This window comes from Lepidochelys olivacea, assembly GCF_965140295.1.
Source record: "Lepidochelys olivacea isolate rLepOli2 genome assembly, chromosome: 28".
Lineage (NCBI taxonomy): Eukaryota > Metazoa > Chordata > Testudines > Cheloniidae > Lepidochelys > Lepidochelys olivacea.
In genome coordinates this window covers 2,113,483-2,128,951 of record NC_140438.1, presented here as the reverse complement: position 1 = coordinate 2,128,951, position 15,469 = coordinate 2,113,483, and the positions used below count along the sequence as shown (strand labels likewise).

The 15,469-nt window shown below is 55.2% G+C and overlaps 1 protein-coding gene across 1 annotated transcript; it reads left to right on the top strand.

Annotated features, from left to right (window-relative positions):
• Nucleotides 1–1,477: 1,477 nt before the first annotated feature.
• LOC311514021 (monocarboxylate transporter 13-like) lies at nucleotides 1,478–14,101 on the top strand. Its single transcript, XM_084616285.1, has 5 exons — nucleotides 1,478–1,849; nucleotides 7,041–7,250; nucleotides 7,389–7,532; nucleotides 9,004–9,771; nucleotides 10,392–14,101. Exons 2-5 carry the CDS (start codon nucleotides 7,049–7,051, stop codon nucleotides 10,643–10,645), a joined length of 1,368 nt encoding a protein of 455 aa, XP_084472411.1. The 5' UTR covers nucleotides 1,478–1,849; nucleotides 7,041–7,048; the 3' UTR covers nucleotides 10,646–14,101.
• The last annotated feature ends 1,368 nt before the right edge of the window (nucleotides 14,102–15,469 follow it).

The window sequence follows — 15,469 nt, the reverse complement described above, 5'->3', positions numbered from 1 at the left end:
ACACACGACGGGGGGAAGCATCGGCTGCCGGTTGCGTTTCTGCTGGATTCAATCCGCGGCGTCGGCCGCACCGTCGTTGTGACTGAAGGGAGGCGGGGAACTGATCGTTCACCGTGTCCGGCAAGGGGAGAGCAAGGCGGGTTTGGGTCGATCGGCAGCAAAGGCAGAGGGTGGGGAGACGTGAGGAGAAAATGCCCCCTTTGTGCAGAACGCAGGGCAGCCCCATAGCCCCACCCCATGCCCCCTCTGTGCAGGGCACACGGCAGCCCCATAGCCCCCCAGATATCCTCTCTGAGCAGCCCCATAGCCCCCCAAATGCCCCCTTTGTGCAGGGCACAGGGTAGCTCCTGGCCCCGATGTCCCCTCTGTGCAGCCCCATAGCTCTCACCCCACCCCCCTCTGTGCAGGGCACACGGCAGCCCCCCAGCCATCCTCTCTGTGCAGCCCCATAGCCCCCCAAATGCCCCCTTTGTGCAGGGCACAGGGTAGCTCCTGGCCCCAATGTCCCCTCTGTGCAGCCCCATAGCTCTCACCCCACCCCCCTCTGTGCAGGGCACAGGGCAGCCCCCCAGCCATCCTCTCTGTGCAGCCCCATAGCCCCCCAAATGCACCCTTTGTGCAGGGCACAGGGCTGCCCCATAGCCCTCTGACTCCCCCTTCTGTGCAGGAAACGGGAAAGTCTCATAGCTAACCCGATGCCCCCTCTGCCAAGGCACACGGCAGCCCCATAGACCCCCCCCCCATGCCTCCTCTGTACAGCCCCATAGCCCTCTCACCTGCCCAGATGTTTCCCCTGTACAGGGAACATGACAGCCCCATAGTGCCCCCAGATGTCCTCTCTGTGCAGCCCCATAGCCCCCCTCCATGTCCCCTCTGTGCAGGGCACACGGCAGCCCCATAGCCCCCCAGATATCCTCTCTGTGCAGCCCCAGAGCCCCCCAAATGCCCCCTCTGTGCAGGGCACACAGCAACCCATAGCCCCCTGATGCCTCCTCTGTACAGCCCCATAGCCCTCCCACCTGCCCAGATGTTTCCTCTGTGCAGGGCACAGGGCAGCCCCATAGCCCCCCGATGTCCTCTCTGTGCAGCCCCATAGCCCCCCTCCATGTCCCCTCTGTGCAGGGCACACGGCAGCCCCATAGCCCCCCAGATATCCTCTCTGTGCATGCCCGAGCCCCCCAAATGCCCCCTTTGAGCAGCCCCAGAGCCCCCCAAATGCCCCCTCTGTGCAACCCCTTAACACACACCCCATGTCCACTCTGTGCAGCCCCATAGGCCCCGATGTCCCCCCGTGCAGCCCCAGGACAGCCCCCTAGCTCTGCCCCCCCCCAACACTGCCCGGTTGGGGGGGGTGGGGGGCAGGGACAAGAGGCGGACCCACGAATTACGCCCAGGTCTGCGGACGTTTCGGGACAGCCCAGCTGCGCCTGCGCCGGTGGGGTGAGAGCGGGAGGCGGGGCTAAGGGGGCGTGGCCTGCCCCCTGCAGTGTCAGGCTCGGCTCGGCCGGGCCCCCCCTTGGAACGTTGCGACCAGGTGGCGCGGCCGCGGCGCCCCGCCCCCTTGGAACGTTGCGACCAGGTGGCGCGGCCAGGGCGGTCCATGTGAGCGCCCGGCGCGGGGGGGGACACACGTGGGTTTGGGTTTTTTTTTTTCGGATTTGTGGGGTTCGTTGATCCTCGCATCCCCCCCCTCCGCTTTTTAAGGGGGTCCTGGATCGCCAGCCCCCGGGAAGGCGGCGGGCTGGTATCTGGGTATAACGCCCAGAGGGGGATTTCTGAAGGTGGGGGGTGGATTTTTTGCCCTGGCTTTTTCGGGGGAGCAGCGGAGGCTGATGTGATGCTCGGCCAGGTAAGGATTGGGGGCGGGGGGGGAGATCAGCGACCGGGCGGGTATACAGGTGTAACGCCTGGCGGAGGGGAGGGATCGCCGCACACACACACACACCCCCCGGGCTGGAGGGGTGGGGGGAGGAGATGGTGTTTGGAGGTCCATGATTTCCTGCTGCGATTCGATAGACTTTGACCCTGGCCACACTAGCTCTGGTGGTGGGGGAGGGGTGACCCAATACTCCCCCCCCCCCCCCGCCAGCTGCTGTTGCTTCCCCCTTCCCTGGAGTGAGCGTGGGGGAGTCACCTAGCTAAAGGGGTAAACCCCCCCCCAACCCTCATCGCAGCTCCCTCCACTGGATCCCTTCTGACTGCTTTTGGTGTGGCTGATTCTGGGGTGAGTCGCTGCTGGGGGAGGACAGCGAGGGGGCATGCGATCTTGGGGGTGATGGAGATGGGTTCACCCTGGTATGTCTTTGGCTCTGCTGGGGGTGAAGATGTTAATAAAATCCTGGTGGCAAGATTAAAGAGTTCAGCACGCGGGGGGTCAATTTTTTGCTGATTTACTCTTAACCCTCACTGAAGTGGGGGGGGGGGGAAATAAATGTCTCATCCTCTTAAGGCAGTGGTTCTCAAACTTTTGTACTGGTGACCCCTTTCACACAGCAAGCCTCTGAGTGCGGAGCCCCCCTTATAAATTAAAAACACATTTTTATATATTTAACACCATTATAAATGCAGGAGGCAAAGTGGGGCTTGGGGTGAAGGCTGACAGCTCGTGACCCCCCCCCCATGTAATAACCTCGGGACCCCCTGAGGGGTCCCAACCCCCAGTTTGAGAACCCCTGTCTTAAGGGTTTGTCTACACTGGGACGTTAATTCGGATTGAGGGCTGGGTGTGCGTTTAAATCTGCTCTGAAAGCGGATTATCCGTATTAGCCAGTTCACGGGGAAGCAGAATCGGGTCCTGTGTGTGTGGGAGTTAAGCAGAAATGAAAGTGTAAATGAAATCTTGTCAGCTAAGCCTTTAAGCACCAGAGCTACTCCTGAATCTTGTGGAGACTCTGGATTAAGGGGGCTATGTTCCAATCTATCTTCATCCACTTTGCGCCAGTCGCGTCCGTGTATGGCGAACCCCTTATTCAAGATGCAAAAAACCGAAGGCAACCTGGGTAACTGGGTTGAAGTGCGAAGTATGAAGTAAGCCGTTGATCAGAACAATTTCCCTTCGGAGAATCGTAGGGTGGGAAGGGCCCCCGAGAAGTCATCTAGTCCAGTCCCCTGCGCTCATGAAGTATTATCAAGACCAGTGATTTTCAAACCAGTACTGCAAGGCCATTGGGAGCTTGTGGGGAGCGGGGGGGTGCCTGTGGGCGAGAGCCTCCCGAGATAAGCCCAATCCCCTGCCCCACCCCTGAGCCCCCCCAAACTTGGAGCCCCCTCTTGTACCCTCATCCTCGGCCCCACCCTAGAGCCTGCACTCCCAGCCCAGAACCCTGACTGCCTCCTGCATCCCAACCCCCTGCCCCAGCCAGAGGCCGAACCCACACCCTGAATCCCTCATTCCCAGCCCCACCCTGCAGCCCACACCTCAACCCTGTGCCCCAGCCCTGAGCCCCTCCCACACCCCAAACGCCTCCTCCCCAGCTCCGTTGGGTCGTGGGCATCAACAATTTTCTTCAACTGGGGTCGCCAAGAAAAAAAGGTTTGCAGACCACCGATCTAGTCCACATCTCTCTTGGGTGCGACTCGCACGAGACCCCCATCACCGGTTCTTTGCTCCCGTAAAACTCCTGTATAAGAAGTGAGATCGCTGCGTCACGTACGTGGAGGCTTGAAGACTTCCTTGAAAACCCAAGTAAAGCAGGGTGTGAATGCGGTTCCAGAAAAGCCCGATAGATCTGGCATAACAGGCTCTCGGATTGCCATGCGGTCAACTCCTAAAGGTGACGGAAAGCAAAGATCGAAGAACGCAAACAGCGAAGAGTGCGGGCCGACTGTCTAGTTTACGTCTTTCCTTTTTTCTCTCATACCCCTTTTCCATTACAACCTTGCATGTCTCAACCCCTGTCCACGTGTGATATTCCAGGGAGCCTGAGTTTACTTCTCCACTCCACCCGCTATTTCTGTCAATCCATCTCCCGCTGCCTTGGACAAATCACTGCGGTCCGCTCCGGCCGGTGGGCGTTTGGTGTTCTGAATTGTTGGAGCAATTTCTAACGAGTGTGTGTGTGTGGGGGGGGAATTCTCCACTGCTGACAATTTTGTGGTCGAGGTTGGAGGTTCGCCAAAGGGCTCAGCTCTGGGGATGGTTTTATGGGGACGTTCCCCGGCTTGGGTTATGCGGGCATTGGACGATCGCTCAAGTGTTGCCCCAGTTCTGTTTGTTCCCTCCGAAGCGTCCGACGTTGGCCACTGTCGGAAGACAGGACACTGGGCTCGATGGACCTTTGGTCTGACCCAGTCTGGCCATTACATGCTTTTGGGGGCATGCACCCCAAATCCCCGCCCTCCCAAATCTACCGGTTTTGTTCTTCTGGGGTTTGCTTGGATATCACGAGTTACGAATTGCTAAATCCTAGAATTGTAGGGCTGGAAGGGACCTCGAGAGGTCCTCTAGTCCAGCCCCCTGCCCTCAAGGCAGGACTAAGTATTCTCTAGACCATCCCTGACGGGTGTTTGTCTAAGATGCTCTTAAAAACCTCCAATGACAACCTCTCTAGGCAATTTATTCCAGTGCCTAACAACCCTGACAGTTGGGAAGTTTTTCCTAATGTCCAACCTAAACCACCCTTGCTGCAATTTAAGCCCATTGCTTCCTGTCCTATCCTCAGCGGTCAAGGAGAACAAATTTTCTCCCTCCTCCTTGTAACCACGTTTTATGTACTCGAAAACTGTGATCGTGTCCCCCTCTCAGTCTTCTCTTCTCCCAGACTAAACAAACCCAAGTTTTTCAGTCTTCCCGTGTGTTTTCTAGACCTTTCACCATTTCTGATGCTCTTCTCTGGACTTTCTCCAATTTGTCCACCTCGGTCCTTGAATGTGGTGCCCAGAATGGGATGCAGAGCAGAGCGGAAGAATTACTTCTCGTGTCTGGCTTACGACAATCCTGCTGATACAGCCCAGAATGATGCTTGATTTTTTTTGCAGTAGGGTTACTCTGTTGACTCATATTTTGCTTGTGGTCCACTCTGACCCCTAGATCCCTTTCCACAGTGCTCCTTCCTAGGCAGTCATTTCCCATTGTGTGTGTGTAACTGATTGTTCCTTCCTAAGTGGAGCATTTTGCATTTGTCCTTATTGAATTTCATCCTCTTAACTTCAGACCATTTCTCCAGTTTGTCCAGATCATTTTGAATTTGAATCCTACCCTCCAAGGCACTTGCAACCGCTCCTGTGTCCACATATCTGGGGGAGGGATAGCTCAGTGGTTTGAGCATTGGCCTGCTAAACCCAGGATTGTGAGTTCAATCCTTGAGGGGGCCATTTAGGGATCTGGGGCAAAAATTGGGGATTGGTCCTGCTTTGAGCAGGGGGTTGGACTAGATGATCTCCTGAGGTCCCTTCCAACCCTGATATTCTATGATTCTATGATCTATTCAGGGGACACCATCATAGGGCCTAATCACATCAGCCACACCATCAGAGGCTCGTTCACCTGCACATCTACCAATGTGATATACGCCATCATGTGCCAGCAACGCCCCTCTGCCATGTACATTGGTCAAACTGGACAGTCTCGACGCAAAAGGATAAATGGACACAAATCAGACGTCAAGAATTATAACATTCAAAAACCAGTCGGAGAACACTTCAGTCTCTCTGGTCGCTCGATTACAGACCTAAAAGTGGCAATTCTCCAACAAAAAAACTTCAAAAACAGACTCCAAGGAGAGACTGCTGAATTGGAATTAATTTGTAAACTGGACACAATTAACTTAGGCTTGAAAAGAGACTGGGAGTGGATGGGTCATTACACAAAGTAAAACTATTTCCCCATGTTTATTTCCCCCCTCCACCCCCCACTGTTCCTCACACGTTCTTGTCAACTGCTGGAAGTGGCCCACCTTGATTATCACTACACAAGGTGTGTGTCCCCCGCCCCGCTCTCCTTCTGGGAATAGCTCACCTTACCTGATCACTCTGGTTACAGTGTGTAGGGTAACACCCATTGTTTCATGTTCTCTGTGTATATAAATCTCCTCCCTGTATTTTCCACTGAATGCATCCGATGAAGTGAGCCGTAGCTCACGAAAGCTTATGCTCAAATAAATTGGTTCGTCTCTAAGGGGCCACAAGTCCTCCTTTTCTTTTTGAGAATACAGACTAACATGGCTGCTGCTCTGAAACCCTCCTGGTTTGGTATCGTTTGCAAACTTTTACACGCATTCCTGCTACCAACCCAGGGTCTGGAGGCCCAAACTTATTGCAAAGCCTCCTTCCGACGTGCAGTAGAACTTTCTTCGGCCGCCGTCGTTCCGGGTCGCGGCCTCTTCGCTCGCCTTTTGCGCGTGATACGTCGGGTTTAATCTTGCACTGAATATCTGTGGAGACTCTGGATTGAGAGGGCGTCGTTCCGATCTGTCTTTGTCCACTTCGCACCCGGTCTCCCAGGAGGGTCTGGCAGTGGGGAGAGGCCTGTTGATTTTAGGGGGAGGAGGGTCAACCCCTGGCCTCAGGCGCGTGCCTCTGGGATTGCCTGTAGAACAAAGAACCGGGGAAAGGCAGAAATTAGGGTCTTCCAGCTGAATGGTTCCCCCCCCCCAATGGAGCTTACTGTGTTGACACCCTAAATGACCGATCTCCCCAATAGAAAGACGAGAAATAAGATTGGAGGTGGGGGGCACACAGCCCCAGGCATGGGGGGGATGGTGGCCCTGGCATAGGGAGAGACGGGGACACACAGACACAGGTATGGGGGGAGAATAGGGGCCCCTGGTAGGGGGGGAGGGGCAGGTGGGGGGCCACCCAGAGCCCCAGGCATGGAGCCGGAGGCCAGGAAGGGGGCGCACGGAGTCTTTGTTGGGGGGCAGTTTTGAGGCCAAGTGAGAGATGCAAAGGGAGGGAAAAAGCAGCTGCTCGGAAGCCGGGACTGGAGGAGCTGGGAGCTCCCCCGCGCCCCACAGCGCCCCCTGCTGGGAGAGGCCGGGACTGGAGGACCTGTACCCCAGGACAAAAGCGCCTATTGTAACGCCCCGCTCTCTCTCCTGCAGTGAGCCCCATGCCGGTGGTGCACCCCCAACCCCCCGACGGGGGCTGGGGCTGGATGGTGGTGCTGGCTGCCTTCTTCCAGTCGGCGCTGGTTTTCGGGGTGATCCGCTCCTTCGGTGTCTTCTTCATGGAGTTTGTGGGGTACTTCGGGGAGCTGGCGGGGCAGGTCTCCTGGATCACCTCCATCGGGATCGCCGTGCAGCAGTTTGCTAGTGAGTTCGGGGGGGCGGGGGGGCAAGGGATCCTGACCCTCTTTTGGAGGTAGGAGAGAGAACCCCACTCCTCCCCCAGAGTCAGCAGCATCGCAGGGTAACAGGGCCCGCCCGTTGTCTCTCTGCTGCTCCCTGCAGGTCCGGTGGGCAGCGCCCTCAGCACCCAGTACGGCGCCCGCCCCGTGGTGATGGCCGGGGGCGTCCTCTCGGGGCTGGGCATGTTCCTGGCGTCCTTTGCCACCAGCCTGACCCACCTGTACCTGAGCATCGGGCTGCTCTCAGGTAGGTCCCCCCCGAGCCTCCCCCCCTGCCTCAGTGCCCTCTGGGAGTATCCTCGCTCAAGGCTGGGAGCAAGAGCTTCTGGGTAACCCAGTGCACCCTGGGACCATCCTCGCCCAAGACCAGGAGCAAGGGATTCTGGGTCTAATATCCGGTATTCCAGGCAGGAATGACCGGATGTTGCCGGTGGCGGGTTTTCAGATCTTCATTTCACCTTTTCCGGGAGTTCAAACAGCCAACCCGAGCTAAACCTTCATTGGTGGGCTTGGCAACATTCGATGTTGTTTGTTTTTGAGCATTTAGATGGGTCGTTTCGACGCTTTCTTTTAAAGCGTCTCTGTGAGATTTTTTTTTTTTTTTTTTTTATCCACTTACGCTTTCACGGTTGCGTAAGATTATGGGTTCGACCTTTTGTTTTCTCCTCCCTGGTTTTATGGATTGAAATTTGCACAGCGGCGGGAAACCGCGGGGGCTGGTCGGACAAGTTTGGACCAACAGGCGTAGAGGTTGAAAAAGTTAGACCTTGGTAGCCATAAAAACAGAAGTGGTCCCCCTCACGTGTCCGAACCAAGCTGGATTTCAGGATACTTCCTTTAATCCTTACGGCGCACGACTTTACTTTGCTGATCTGTACATTTCGATCTCTATCGATTGACCATATCTGTTCGTTGGTTTGGGTGTCTACAGCTGAATGGGCGTTTACCAACACTTACCGATGGGGGACGGGGGGGAATATAATTCTTCTAAGCCTACCTGTTGGAGACCATGAAGTCTTCCTGTCTTCCTGTTCTACTAAATTAGGGCTTTAAAATAGTTGACCTTTTTCAAAATGGCTACCATCATGTGGGGGGCAACCGTGGACCCAAGGGGGAAGGAGCCAGGGCTTCTTCAAAATGGCTGCCACTGCGTCTGCAGAATCAGTGGGGAAGTTGTTTGGAGGGACGAGAGCATGGGGGGAAAGGAGTGGGGCCTTTTCAAAATGGCTGCCATCCTGGGGGTTGGAGGGAGAGGGAACTGTGGGGCCACAGGGGAAAGGAGCAGGGCCCTTTCAAAATGGCTGCCATCCCATGGGGGGAACTGTGGGGCCACAGGGGAAAGGAGCAGGGCCTTTTCAAAATGGCTGCCGCTGAGGGGGACGGTTCGGGGGGGGCATCAAAGGAAAGAGAGGACCATCAAAATGGCCACCATTTGATGGGTGGGGGTAGGGAGAAGGAGCTAGGTCTCATTCAAAATGGCCATCAGTATATGGGGGGAGGGTAATCACTGAGGCTGGGGGAGGAAGGAGCCGGGCCTCATTCAAAATGGCTGCAGCCACACAGCAGCCATTTTGGAAAAATGAGTTAAAAAGTAGATGGGCCCAAAACAGTCTCATTTGTGGCCACGTCCGGCCTGTTGCCGTACCAACCTGGATGTGATGGGGGGGGGGGCCCTACGTGTGTATTTTATGCCCCCCCCCTTTTTTTTTTTTTTGCAGGCTTCGGGTGGGCCTTGGTCTTCACGCCTTCCGTGGCCTCGGTGGCCCGTTACTTCAAGAAGCGCCGGACGTTTGCCACGGGCTTGGCCTTCACTGGCGTGGGCCTGTCCTCCTTCGCCTTCTCCCCGCTCTTCCAACTCCTGGTGGACACCTACGCCTGGCGGGGGGCCCTCCTGGTGGTGGCCGGCATGTCCTTCAACCTGGTGGTGTGCGGTGCCCTCATCCGCCCCCTGACCCTCAAGGAGGACCTGGCCGGCGCCGGGGACCCCGGCGGGAGCTGCCTGGGGAAGCTTTCCACCCTCTTTGGCCTGCCTTTGCTCTTCCACTGGCCTTTCATGAGGTTCGTCCTGGCCGTGACCTTGATCAACACCGGCTACTTCATTCCCTACGTCCACTTGGTGGCCCGGGCCCGGGAGCTGGGCTTCGACGAGTACCAGGCCGCCTTCCTTATGTCTGTGGCGGCCGTGGCTGACCTGTGTGGCCGCCTCCTCTCGGGTTGGCTGGCCGATTGCCGGGTTTTCAACCTCAGCCACATCTTGGTGGCCTGGACCTCCCTGACTGGCATCTCCTTGGCTCTGCTGCCTCTGGGGCGCAGCTACCCGCTGCTGATGGCCATCGGCATCTGCTACGGGTTCTTCTCCGGGGCGCTCACCCCCGTGGTCTTTTCCATCCTGCCGGAAATCGTGGGCATCAGGCAGATTTTCGGCTCGATGGGGCTGCTGCAGATGATGGAGAGCATCGGTGGGCTTCTGGGAGCGCCGTTCTCTGGTAGATCGCCTCTGGCTTTCTTCTCCTCCCATTCAATTAATTGGAAATGAGCTCCTCCTTCCCCCATAAATCAATCCCCAACCCTGCCCTTTCCCCTGTAACCTTAAGTCATAGACTTGGTCCTTCTTGGAACCAAGACTCCTGGCCCCTACCCTGGTCTTGGGAACAGTGGTTAACATGTGAACGTCATCCGGCTTGGCATTAGCTGCCCTCCAACCCCAGGTGGGGATAGAACCAGCAGTCCTGACTCCCAGTTCCCCCTGCTCCAACCAGCTAGACCCCACAAGGTTCTCGTGACCTCGTTCTAGGTCGCCCTGTTTCTAGGTCACCCTAGGTTTTGATCTAAGTCATCCTGGCTTCTTATGGCACCGTAGGTCACCTCCATGTTCTAGTTTGCCCTACGTTCTAGGTCACTTTGTGTTCGCATGACAGTCTAGGTCACCTCCATGTTCTAGGTTGCTGTGTGCTCTCTGGATATTGTTCTAGATCACACTTGTCTCTTGTGTCATTTGAGATCGCCTTCATGTGCTAGGTTGCCCTATGTTCTCTGGCTATTGTTCTAGCTCACCCTGGGTTTTCCTGCTGTTGGTCTGGATGACTCTTTCCTTTCTCTGTTCCAGGTTGGCTGCGGGACACGACTGGGGACTACACAGCCTCTTTCCTGGCAGCTGGGGCTTTCCTCTTGTCGGGGAGCCTGGTTTTGGTCACTCTGCCCAATTTCTTCTCTTGCCTGGGCTCCTCCCCTCCTGCCTGCCATGGCACCAAAGTGGAGGCCGGGGCGGAGCCGGCCGCATTGACACCGGCCTCTGGGGAACTTTCCTCCCAGGACAGAGACTGGCCAGCCAGAAGCCAAGATCTCAGGGAGCCGGCGTGACTGCAAGGGGGTTGTGGCAGTGGCTGGGTGAAGGGGGGGAACCAAGGAGGGACAGCTACCCCCCCACCCCACAGCTCTTTTGGGGCCCCTCAATCCATTATCACAGCCTGGGCCTAATCCTCCTTCCCTGGGCCTAATCCCCTGTTTGTATCCTCTGATCCCTGGGGCGAACTCCTTGACCGGGACCAGGTTCTGGAAGGGCTAATGCGGTCAGAGCGTAAATTCCAGCCTGGGGAGGGTCCTAGAGTTTTGCCTCTCTTCCTACCTACCATCCCCTTCAATATCTCCACCGAGAAGGATGCTCCTTCACAGAAATAAGGCACATAAATACCCTTGCCCTCCTGGGGTCTCCGCCGGTGCCTCCCATGGGCTCCAACCTCCCAGAAGCCTGCTGGAAGCTTAAGGCCCTTTGTGGAGGTCCATAATTCAGGGAGGATGCTGAGGAAGCGGGGGAGGGTTCAGTCTATGAAGACCCCAACGAGGAGCAGAAATTGGATCAGAGTCTGAACATTTTATAAAAGAACATTTTATAAAGTGGGAGGAGGATCGGGCCGCTGCATTCATTTGGGGAAACCCTGTACACACCATCAACGGCAGGTCACCTCCATGTTCTAGTTTGCCCTATGTTATCCGGATGTTGTTCTAGGTCACTTTGTGTTCGTATGACAGTCTAGGTCACCTCCATGTTCTAGGTTGCTGCGTGCTCTCTAGATATTGTTCTAGATCACACTTGTCTCTTGTGTCATTTGAGATCGCCTTCATGTTCTAGGTTGCCCTATGTTCTCTGGCTATTGTTCTAGCTCACCCTGGGTTTTCCTGCTGTTGGTCTGGATGACTCTTTCCTTTCTCTGTTCCAGGTTGGCTGCGGGACATGACTGGGGACTACACAGTGGCAGGTGTATGCAGACAGGAAATAAAAGGCCCACTCCCATAATATGTGTGGTAGGCCCCTGCCTCAGTTTCCCCACTTGCTGCTGTGAATGGCTGGCGGACACCCAGCTTTGCACCCCACTCCGGGGGCAGGGGGTTAGTGATGTCCCAGAAATGCAGTTATGGGTGTAAAGGCCCCCCTCCCGGATTAGTTTAACCTCCAAAATGTAGGATTTGCTCATTAAAGGGGGGAGGGAGTTGTTTAGCAAAATGACAGTTTTATGGGGGTGGGGGACAAAAGTGGCAGTTTCGAGTGCCGCCTTTTTTGGAACAGAGCTGCGTTCGGGGGGGAATTAAAACCAGCCAATTCCTCTAGCGGGCATCTGAGTTCATGGACCCCTAACCAGCGCATGAGAGGAAGGGGCCCAAGCGAAGGTGACTTTAGCTTGGAAGTGGCCACAATGCCCCCCCCCGGGCAGGTGGGCCAAAGGTCAAAAGTGCCTCATTGAAGCAAAGTGGCTTGAAAGTTCATCTTGAGTTTTCTCGCATTGAAAGGAACAGGTCTCTTCACAGCGGGGTGGGTGAATATTAACGGAGTAACAAGGGAGGTTTCTCCAAGGATTGGGCAAAACGGCTTGGGGTGGGTGTGCGGAGTGGGGGAAAGATAAGCAAGTAAAGGGATTAATTTAGGTATGGTGCAGACCTGGTGATGGAACCCAGGAGTCCTGGCTCCCAGCCCCGGCCCCCGCTCTAACCCACCACACCCCACTCCCCTCCCAGAACCATCCTGTCCTAGGGAGTTTGCCCTGGGCTCCCCCTGTGATCCTGGCCCCTGTCCATTGTCTGGGGCATTGCTCGTACCCTTTGTAATTCAGCCTTTCCCAGGCTCTTTGGAGGCGGCTGGTTATCCAGGGACCCCTTGCCCAGCACTGAGATGCGGCCACCTCTGAGGCAGGGCGGCTGGTGACACAGGGAACCCTTGCCCGGCACTGAGATGTGGCCACCTCTGGGGCGGGGCGGCTGGTGACACAGGGACCACTCACCCGGTGCTGAGATGCGGCCACTTCTGGGGCGGGGCAGCTGGTGACACAGGGACCCCTTGCCCGGCGCTGAGATGCGGCCACCTCTGGGGCGGGGTGGCTGGTGACTCAGGGACCCCTTGCCCGCCGCTGAATTGCGGCCACCTCTGGGGCGGGGCGGCTGGTTATACAGGGATGCCTGGAAGTTACATAGAAACTTTTTAAAGATGCCATTTTAGGGGCTCCATTGAAAGGCATACCCCGAAATTAAAAAAATCCTAGCAAGAGAACCAAAAAACTGTCACCACGGTTAAACAACCAAGTAAGAGAAGCAGTGAGGCAAAAAGGCATCCTTTAAAAAGTGAAAGTTAAATCCTAGTGCGGAAAACAGAAAGGAGCATAAACTCTGGGTAAAAATATAATCAGGCCAAAAAGGAATTTGAAGAGCAGCTAGCCAAAGACCCAAAAAGTAACAGCAAAAAAATGTTTTAAGTACATCAGAAGCAGGAAGCCTGCTAAACAACCAGTGGGGCCCCTGACCGATTGAGGTGCTAAAGGAGCAGTCAAGGACGTTAAGGCCATTGCGGAGAAACTAAATGAATTCTTTGCATTGGTCTTCCCGGCTGAGGATGTGAGGGAGATTCCCAAACCTGAGCCATTCTTTTTAGGTGACAGATCTAAGGAACTGTCCCAGATTGAGGTATCATTAGAGGAGGTTTTGGACCAAATTGATGAATTAAACAGCAGTAAGTCACCAGGACCAGCTGGTATTCACCCAAGAGTTTGGAAGGAACTCAAATGTGTATGTCTACACTATGAAATTAGGTCGATTTTATACAGTCGATTGCGTATGTCCACACTACGTGCATTAAGTGGGAAGAGTGCGTCCTCACTACCGTGGCTAGCATCGACTTACAGAGCGGTGCACTGTGGGTAGTTATCCCACAGTTCCAGCAGTCTCTGCCACCCATTGGAATTCTAGGTTAAGCTCCCAACACCTGATGAGGCAAAAACATTGTCGTGGGTGGTTTTGGGTACATGTCGTCAGTCGCCCCTCCCTCTGTGAAAGCAACGGCAGACCGTCTACCCCAGCCTACCCCTTGCTCCCGTGGTTCATGCAGCCTGGACAGTAGTAAGGAGCAGTTCCATTATAGGCTGAGCAAGTGGAGAATGGTGGTAGAATGTGCCTTTGCACGTTTAAAAGCGCGCTGGCGCTGTTGGTCAGACCTCAGCGCAACCAACATTCCCGTTGTTATTGCTGCTTGCTGTGTGCTCCATAATATCTGTGAGAGTAAGGGGGAGATGTTTATGGCCCGGTGGGAGGTTGAGGCAAATTGCCTGGCGTCCGATTTTGAGCAGCCAGACACCAGGGCGATTAGAAAAGCACAGTTAGGTGCGCTGCGCATCAGAGAGGCTTTGAAAACCAGTTTCATGACTGGCCAGGCTACAGTGTGACCGTTGTGTGTGTTTCTCCTTGATGCAAACCCGCCCCCTTTGTTGATTTTAGTTCCCTGTAAGCCAACCACCCTCCCCCCTTCGAAATAAAGTAACTACTGTTTTGAAACCATTCATTCTTTATTAATTAAAAAAATGAGGTAACAGACAAGCCCGGGTGCGGTGGGGGAGGAGGGAAGGACAAGGCCACATTGCTTATTGTAGCCACACTACAAATCAAACTGTTTGAATGACAGCCTTCTGTTGCTTGAGCCATCCTCTGGAGTGGAGTGGCTGGGTGCCCGGAGCCTCCCCACCACGTTCTTGGGCGTCTGGGTGAGGAGGCTATGGAACATGGGGAGGAGATCAGGCAGTTATACAATGGATGCAGCTGGGGTCTGTGCTCTTGTTGGCTTTCCTGCAGCTCCACCAGATGCTTCATCATGTCCGTTCGCTCCCCCATTAGCCTCAGCATCGCGTCCTGCCTCCGCTCTTCATGCTCACTTAATTCTTTCCTGGTCTCTGCCGCTGAATGCCTCCTTGCATTACCAGGGATCGGCAACCTTTGGCACGCGGCACGGCAGGGTAAGCCGTCTGGCAGGCCAGGCCGCTTTGTTTACCTGCTGCATCTTCAGGTTCGGCCGATCACGGCTCCCACTGGCCGCGGTTCGCCATTCCAAGCCAAAGGGGGCTGCGGGAAGCGGCGCGGGCCAAGGGATGTCGACAAAACAGGCTTGGTTGTGTGGACGTGTGCAGGGTTAAATGGATCTAATGCTGCTAAATTCGGCCTAAACTCGTAGACCAGGGCTAACTGTCGTCTGTAATTGTGAAATCAGCTTCGGTACCAGATGGCTGGCGGATGGTTAATGTTATGCCAATTTTTTTGAAAGGCTCCAGAGATGTTGTTTGCCTTTCGTTCTATTCACTGCGACTATAGCCAATGGGCTAGCTTGCCTTTACTATATTGACTGCCAGCCAGTAAACCAGAAGGTTTATTAGACGACAGGAATACAGTCCAAAACAGGGCTTGTAGGTACAGAAAGCAGGACCCCCTCAGTCAGGTCCATCTTGGGGGGTTGGGAGCCCAGACCCAGGGTCTGGGCCTCCCTCTGTTTCCCCAGCTAGCTCCATACTGAAACCCCCTCCAGCCCCTCCTCTGGCCTTTGTCTCTTTTCCAGGCAAGGAGGCCACCAGATCTCTTTGTTCTCCAACACCTTCAGTTGGCACCTTGCAGGCCATCAGTTGCCAGGAGACCGGGTGTCTGCAACAATCACACACCCTTATCCCACCACCTAGATACTTAAGAACTACCTAGGGGAAACTGAGGCACCCACACAGTATTCAGAGAAAACATTAAGAACATTCCCACTTCGTGACACATGTGTCAACCACGGAGGTGTCCTGGCAACAAACTGACGAACATAACGGGTACATCAAAGGCTACCCAGCTTGCTTGCCTCTATATTGTTTCTTATTTTCTTACGGGTTTGATTATTTGTTT

Bases quoted from the DNA above. Each gene is read 5' to 3' on its own strand.
- LOC311514021 (XM_084616285.1), top strand. From the start codon at position 7,049: ATGCCGGTGGTGCACCCCCAACCCCCCGACGGGGGCTGGGGCTGGATG. The intron at 7,251-7,388 runs GTGAGTTCGGGG...TGCTCCCTGCAG, and splicing joins CGCCGTGCAGCAGTTTGCTA to GTCCGGTGGGCAGCGCCCTC. The intron at 9,772-10,391 runs GTAGATCGCCTC...TCTCTGTTCCAG, and splicing joins TCTGGGAGCGCCGTTCTCTG to GTTGGCTGCGGGACACGACT.